Here is an 8,420-nt window from a genome sequence, read left to right as displayed (position 1 = left end):
CAAAAGTACTTCGCTGCTGCTCTCCAAGTTCAGTGATGAAATTAACGGTCACTTAGGTAATCGCAAACACGTCTTTGTCCTTTTTATTGACTTCTCGCGCGCATTTGACACTCTAAATCACGAATGCTTGATTTCGAAACTTGGAAACTCTGGAATCAGAGGCCCGACCCTAAATTGATGTGAGGATTATCTCAAAAATAGGTAATTTTATGTTAAAATAGAAGATGCCAAGAGTGATGTTTTATCAGTTACTGAAGGAACAGCACAGGGATCAGTGCTCGGCCCAATACACTTTTTGCGTATGTCAATGATATAAATAATATACTGAAGCATTGTACATCATATCAATACGCTGATGACACTTGTCTTGTAATCGCTGATAGAAACATTGAACAAACACTTGAGAACCTTCAGTTTGACTTCGACCGCCTTAACAAATGGTGCCACGACAATAGGCTTGTCCTCAATGCCGATAAAACGAAATTGATGCATATTCGATCACCATATCTTAAAACTAATTATGACACAATCAAGAAGCTTAAGGCGCATTGCCATATGTGTTTTCATCAAAAGCTACAAATATGTAGCTGTCCCACTATTGAAACTGTTGAAAATCATACGTACTTGGGTTTAGTTATCGATTGTTGTTTTAACTGGCTCCCCCATATCAATACTGTATGTGACAAACTCAGAGCATTTTTAGCCAATTTAATTTTAATAAAGGGTAGAATACCATATAAAATATTATTATTATTATATAACTCACTAGCCGATTCCATTATAAGTTATGGTATTACCAGCTATGGCAGAACATTTAAGACCTACCTAGATAAAATACAAAACATGCAAATTAGGATAATTAAAGAAATAGTCTCCCCAGTAGTAAAAGAACAACATAAAGCGAATGAATATAACGATCTCTTCAGGCACTGTAAAATCTTACCAATACACACAAAATTTAATTATTGTCTTCTTAAGGAACAATTTTTCAATCATGAAATTCAAAGTAAAATTTGTCATAAAATAACCACTAGGAAAATCACAAATAATCACTTAAAAACATTAAAGTCCAATAACATTTATGGTTCGCGCACAACACAATATTTGGTTCCTCGGCTATTAAATGATATTGATCCATCTGTAAAAATTAGCATCACCAGAAAAAATATTAGAGACATATCGCTGTGCGTGTGCGACGGAATAGCGCGATCGAAAGATAGCAGTGTCCCGCTTTCGCATAGAGATATGAATCAACGATGACCGGTTGAATGCGAACCTGATCTAATGATGCTTTGCTTGTAAACCGTGTGTATGTACTTACTTAAGTTTTTTTCTGATCTTATTTTAATTATCATTGCGAACTCAACTCATGTTAGCAATCCGGACAAATCTTCGTGATTTTTGGTTGCTGCTTTATTTATATAAATATGTAAAGTTTTAAATAAATATATTAAAAAAAAAAAAAAAAACGCTGGTTATTGAAAAGAAAGCAATTCTCCCACGTAAATTTGGTAAATGAATTGAGATTTACACCAACAGATTACAAAAATTATTTACGAATGGATGAAAAAAATTATTTGAAACTATTATCATTGATTACTCCGTTAATACAAAGACAAGATACTGTTATGAGGAAAGCAATATCAGCACATGAGAGACTATCAGTAACATTAAGATTTCTTGCAACAGGAAGAACATACGAGTGTCTTAAATATTCTGCTATTATATCACCTCAGGCTTTGGGCCGAATAATACCAGAAACATGCGATGCTATTTATGAAGCACTGAAAGACGACTATTTACAGGTGAGCAAATAATTAAAACCAAATTCAAATCGTTAGACAAGTTTAATAGGTAGGTACATATTTTAATTAACCAATTACATATGTATGTACATATATTATTTAAATCATTTGTTAATTAAAATTTGAATAAAATGTTGCTGTTGTTGCAAATTGTTCTTGTAGTGCTGGTGAGGGCTGACGTTGTGGTGCAGGAGAAGTAGTTTGTTGTTGAGTGTTATATTGTTGAATTGGAGATGCGCAGGGCTGACTTTGCGGTGCAGGAGAAATCGTGTACCTTTGTTGTTGGGTGTTGTACTGTTGTATCGGAGATACGCAGGGTTGAATTTGAGGCGCAACAGAAGCGGTATGAGTATACGGTTGTGTATAATATTGTTGAACTAGTGAGGGCGAAGGACTTGGAGTTCGTGAGAGACTAGGAGTTGGTGAAGAAACAAAAGTTAAACTTCGACGATTCTGAATTGCTTCGGTATTCAGATTGCCCATCTCGGCATCGAACAGAGTGTCGTTAATTAACTTCTCCGCAATCAAGCGTTGACGCTTGTCTAATGATCTTAATTTCATTGCGATAGATCTTCCCAAAAGATCGTAACGATCTTCTGTTCCTCGAGCAGAAGCAGGACGCTTAAAATGGTCTTTCACAGATAGTAATATGTCAGTAGTTAAGTGATCTTGCTCTGTCATTTTCTTTCTTCCCGGTCTAGTAGCAGGTAATGGAGTATTCTTAGGTGTCGTAATATCGTCTGTATTCCCTGTACTAACATTTGTAGCAGCATTATCCGTTGTATCTATTGTATTTTCAGTCGAGTTGTCAGCATCCTATAACACAACAAAATAATATTTATTTTAGTTTCCAGATTCATCGGATAAATGGAAGGAAACCGCACAACTTTTTGAAGAGAGATGGAATTTTCCTCACTGCTTGGGTGCCATAGATGGAAAACACATAGACATAGTGCCACCTGCTGATAGTGGATCTTATTTCTACAACTACAAAGGACGACATAGCATGGTTCTTATGGCAATAGTTGATGCCAAATACCGATTTCTATTAGCAGATTTTGGTACAAATGGAAGAGTTTCCGACGGAGGTGTTTTGCAGAATACAACGTTTTTTGAAAAGTTACAAATGAAACATTTAAATCTTCCAAACTCCGAACCGATTCAACACAGTTCAAGGTGTTTGCCATATGTATTTGTTGCTGATGACGCATTCCCGTTGAGACCTGACATGATGAAACCATATCGTCAAGCGGATTTGAGCAGCTACGAAAAAAAAATTTTTAATTATGGATTATCTCGCGCAAGAAGAATAGTTGAAAACGCTTTTGGCATACTAGCATCAAGATTTCGCATTTACCATACTCAGATCAATTTAGAACCAAACAATATAGAAAAAGTGGTAATGGCTACATGTGTTTTGCACAACTTTCTAATGGAGCACACTCCTAATTCATATGCACCTCCAAGATGTTTTTATCAAGAAAATGGAACTGTTGTTACCACGGGCTACGATGCCACACGTTCAAACGTAGAAAATTTACAAGTACAAAATCGAGGAAATGTCCTGAATGATGCAAAAAAAGTCAGACTAGAATACCAAACTTACTTTGTCAATGAAGGCAAAGTACCTTGGCAGGATAGTTTTATTGAAATGTGACATATTTCTTTTATTTTTATGTAATAATATTGTTTTATTAATAAATGAGCAACTACACCGCTTAAGAGTTTATACTGTAACAATCTATGTAGGTACCTACATTTTGTAAAGCTATAAACGACGTTGCAAAAAACTTAGGCACAGACGACCACACATCACGCGTTACAAGTTGTCGAGAGTACCTACCTACCCTATCTCATTGTAACATAAACGATATGAAAAAATTTACTACATTGTTTGTGGTCGGCCGTACCTAATCTATAAATTCCAAAATAAATAATTCACTAATTTATACTTACATTCGAATCATTCTCGTCAAAGTCCGAAATGTTAGATCGCGAGCTGCGAGGAACATCTTGATCTCCAATAAAATTTAATAATTCAAAGTACCACAGTGTTGGTTTATAAATGTCATCAGATGATGCTCCAGACTTCACAGATTCATCGTATTTTTTTTTCTCTCGTCTAACGTTACTGCGTAACGTATTAATTTTTTTAATCACATCATCTTTTGTAGCAGTTGGCTCCAATTCCTTGAGCTTAGTTATCAATTTCTCGTATGCTGTCGATCGTTTGTCTCTGTCGTGATATTCTTTGCACTTTACGCGCCAAAGACAAGGTTCCGACTTATAAATTTCAATGAATTCTTCTAATGTGGCATTGCGCTTGCGGCTCGCCATTTTCGCGAGGATGAGCGCGCGCGACCTTCCGCCGTCACAAACAATTAAAAACTGAGAACTGTGGCAGGCAAGCTCGCCGGACGCCACACACGCTCGGTTATGCTCGCGCGCAAACATAACCGAGCGGCATAAAATATCAATTTTGATATTTGCTCGGTTGCATGTACATGCACCGATAACTGTACAGTTTAATCACATACACGCTAGGGCTTGCCTGTCGGTTATGCATGCACGGCTAAAACCATCATGCAAAACCTAGCGTGTATGGCCTCCATTATACCTATATTTTCAAGTTTTTTCAAGAGGATGGGGACGTAAATCGAGGAAAGTACAAAGGGCTTTGCTTCTATTATCAAGTTGATTTGTAATATTCTGATTTAAGTCTTGTATAGCGTCTTCAGTGCTTACACCTTTACGGAAGCCATACTGAGATGGTGAGAGTATATTATACGTCTCTAAATATTTAAGTAAACGTTTGTTAATAATTTTTCTAGTATTTTAGTATAGTCTTTAGGCCCACTTTTGTGCACTGGATGTATTATTGATTTTTTCAATTCACATGGAAATACTCCTTGTTGTAAAGAGATCTTGCTTAGGTATGTAATAATTGGGATCAAAACGGATTTAGCTGATTTCAGAAATTTTGTAGAGATATTGTCGTATCCAGTGGCTGATTCAGATTAATTAAGGTTATCAATAATACTTTCTATCTCAAGTGGATCAGGTTCTATTATGCCAATGCTATTTATCTGTGATGGAAGTCGTTTAAAATATGCGGAAGTAAGTTGTCTTTGATTTTTCAAGTAATTGTCTTTCATGAGTATTTCTCAGTTTTTTAATTAAGTAATTACAATAATTTCGGTACCTCTTATATGTTATTCTTAATATTTCATTAGTGTCATCATTTTTAAGTTTGTATTGCAGAAGATTTCTATTTTTTATACATTTAAGAAGACCAGGAGTTAGCCAAGGTTTAATTATTCTTTTATTGGAGGGTATTTTTACAGTTTTAGTATTAATATTAAGTGAATCTACTATTACTTTTTTCTTGGTAAGTGCGTTGGGATCTTCTTTATTTAAAAAGTTAGGATCATAATTGGCTTGTAATGTATCTAATGCACCCTTGTAATTTGTAACCTATTTTGTTTTTGGATGTTGACTGGATATAGTTGTGTGGTACAGTTATACTGCCGTCATTTTGTGGTCGGTTACAGTAGTATCTAATACCCCAAGATAAGTTGTGAATTTAGTATTATCTATGTTTGTAATTACATGATCTATACAACTATTTATACGTGTGTCAAATTTATGACCTGGTAGTATGTTATGTGCAGCTAGCATTTAAAGATAAGAGTCCGAGTGCTTATCATTATTTCCATCTATTATGTTTATATTAATATTTCCGGTTATTAATGTGTTATTATTAAGATAAGGTTGTTCTAAATATTTTTCAAGGGAGTTCACAAACATTTCTGCATTTCCCGAAGAAGGACGATATATACATATTAGCTAAAGCCGAGTAAAACCATCTGTAAAACCTACTTCAAGACATGAAGCACCTTCTATTTTTATTTGTGTGTTTTAAATTTTCTTTTATAAATACGACAACTCCATCATTTTGATTAATTTTATTTGTGGTACTGTGTGCCACATAATTACTTTTTTGGGGGAGGGGTTTATCAAGGTTTATTCGTTAGAATGATCACATCAATGTTTATGTTTAGCAAACTAATGTTAATGTCTAAGTCATCTAAGTTAGAGTTTTTATGTGCGAATATTTTGATTAAGTAATGTATATGCAGGGACTTTTTTAAAGCGTATTTATGAAATGTATCAATTGAACCTTGATGTGTAATTATATTAGTGAGATTGTCTAATTCATGCAAAACGGTGTTTGTATTATTCATTACAATATATTTTATGAATCGCTAAAATTCCATTTTCATGTTTTAAGTCTATTATGTTGTATCGTTACCCGTTATATTATGTGTTTGGTAGATAATTAATATTATAAAGTAAAGTAAAGTATTCATTTATTCATGACAACACAGAACATTATATACATAGTAAAATTAACAAATTTAAAAATACGGCGTCATGAAAAGGACACCCACTCAGCATTTTTTGGAATTGGAATAAGGATCACCCCAATTCCAACACTGATTTTTAGTAGGTACCTAGCAAGTCGACCTGTTGACAGCAGCCGTAGACAACACGGTTCCTTTATTTATAGGTCTTAAAAGTGACCGTCTACAAATATTACAAAAAGAGAAGAAACTAAACTAAGCTAGATTGAATTTAATGGGAGTTTTAACAGATTTTTTTTATCAGAATAAATAGGTTATATTTTGTGTTTTATTTTATTATTATTATTGAAGCTGTTTATTTTCTGATTATTATTATTGATATTAATGAGTCTGTGTAGTTGGCCTTTTACAATATGTTGATATAATAATTGCAAAAATATAATATTGATAAAATATATAAATAAATTATTTTAGTTAAAATAAAAATATTTTTACCTAAGTTAATTCATTGGTTTCTTAGTTTAATAATTTGGTCTTCACCCGTCACCATAATAATAGGTGAACTGTCTTCTCTCCGCAAATATACTCGGCCGAATGAAATCCAGCAGCATTTGTAATTCTTCAGCTAAATAAAATAGTCTCGATGCATTTTGGTTCAAATGCTCTGATACAAAGATGTAATAATAAGTTGTAATTCCAAGATTTTTGGCATATAGCTTATTATTTTTGTTCTTTTTATTGTAGGTTTTCACCGATCTTAATATGTTTTCTTCCGCTAATACTGTTGTAAACTCTACAACAATAGATTTTTTTCATTATTTGACTTAATCTTAAAAATGACCACTATGTCTGACCTTTTAGTTTCAAGTTTCATTTATTGAGTCAGATTTTCGACTATTTTGATAAGTCCTTCTTTGGTTTCACTGGTATTCAATGGAACATTTTTTATTTTTAGACCCTTATTACGATTCATTCGCATCATATCTTCTATTTTATTTTCAAGTATAATAATTTGTTAATCTATAATTTTTAGTTTTTGCTCCAAGTTCTCAATTGTCTTTATTAAGTCATCATTCTGCTTTGCAAGAAAAGCAACTGATGACTCAATATTTGCGTTACTAGTTTTTATACCATCTAAAATGGGATAAAGCTTTGTCATTTGTTCATTATTTTTTTTGCCCATATATCAAATAATTCTAATACTTCTTTAAATTCTGCAAGATCTTCGCTATTTGTTTTTTCTATTCTCTTCCTTTTACATATTATGGATGCTTTAGGTGCAGACAAAAATTCAAACAAAACTGGTGTTACCAAGTTAGTTTTATTTGATGCAGACGCTGGCTCCATATTGTATTTGTGTAGGTATAGAAAATTGATGTAGTCCAAAGTTTATGTGTTCGCTACCGGTAGTAAGCAGTATCCGTAAGAATTATTTTATATTATTAAAACTGCAACAAATAACACGTCTCTACACTGTGAGCGACCCAATGCAAGGAGAAAAGTGTGCTTACATTGTCTTTAAGCACACTTTTGGCGTTCTGTAATATCACTGCGAATGATATGTTCATATGTATAGAACGTCATTGGAAATTACGAACAATTTTTGTCCGTACATCGTATTTATTATTACTATCGAACATAACGTGTCCGGTAAAATTTTATTTCTTCGTCTCTTATTAGAGACGTAGCCGTTTTTATATAAAATTATTACATATTTGTATCTATTATATTTACACAGTTATTCACAATTAGTTCACAATTAATTTTATAAAGCAAAATTCTTTTATAAGTTAACTCTATGCGTCCTTTTAATATTTCATACACATACTCTGCAAGTTCTAAAAATTAGTTTCACTAGTTCTAAAAGTACTTATAATATTTTTAAACGTTAAAAATAACTTCTCAGCTTGTAAATTTTTTTCATAAACATTACATGCATATTTTATTCTTCTTGTACGACCCAACTTTCTTAAATTAATAAATATATCATTCAACTTACTTAAATATGTTCTAAATCTTGTTCCATATACCTATTTGACTTAAAAATATTGTTTATTGTTCATGTTGTTCAAAGCACATACTATTTCACATTAATTTACGCACATTTCACACACACGCAGTAAAAGAGGAGGGCCTTGATTGGTCATGAGGGACAAAATTGAAATTTATAACACAATAGAAGTTTCATTCATATATTTAGTTCCAAAGGTGATCCAGAGATGGTTCCAAAGGTGATTTTTGCAAAATTGTC

At 32.9% G+C, this 8,420-nt stretch overlaps 1 protein-coding gene across 1 annotated transcript; it reads left to right on the top strand.

Annotated features, from left to right (window-relative positions):
* Positions 1–1,460: 1,460 nt before the first annotated feature.
* LOC126973625 (uncharacterized) lies at positions 1,461–4,409 on the top strand. Its single transcript, XM_050820963.1, has 2 exons — positions 1,461–1,805; positions 2,653–4,409. Exons 1-2 carry the CDS (start codon positions 1,560–1,562, stop codon positions 3,460–3,462), a joined length of 1,056 nt encoding a protein of 351 aa, XP_050676920.1. The 5' UTR covers positions 1,461–1,559; the 3' UTR covers positions 3,463–4,409.
* The last annotated feature ends 4,011 nt before the right edge of the window (positions 4,410–8,420 follow it).

The sequence above is a fragment of the Leptidea sinapis genome, chromosome 29 (genome assembly GCF_905404315.1).
Source record: "Leptidea sinapis chromosome 29, ilLepSina1.1, whole genome shotgun sequence".
Taxonomy (NCBI): domain Eukaryota; kingdom Metazoa; phylum Arthropoda; class Insecta; order Lepidoptera; family Pieridae; genus Leptidea; species Leptidea sinapis.
The sequence above is the reverse complement of the archived record's forward strand: the minus strand, read 5'-3'. Positions and strand labels throughout refer to the sequence as shown.

Bases quoted from the DNA above. Each gene is read 5' to 3' on its own strand.
- LOC126973625 (XM_050820963.1), top strand. From the start codon at position 1,560: ATGGATGAAAAAAATTATTTGAAACTATTATCATTGATTACTCCGTTA. The intron at 1,806-2,652 runs GTGAGCAAATAA...TATTTATTTTAG, and splicing joins TGAAAGACGACTATTTACAG to TTTCCAGATTCATCGGATAA.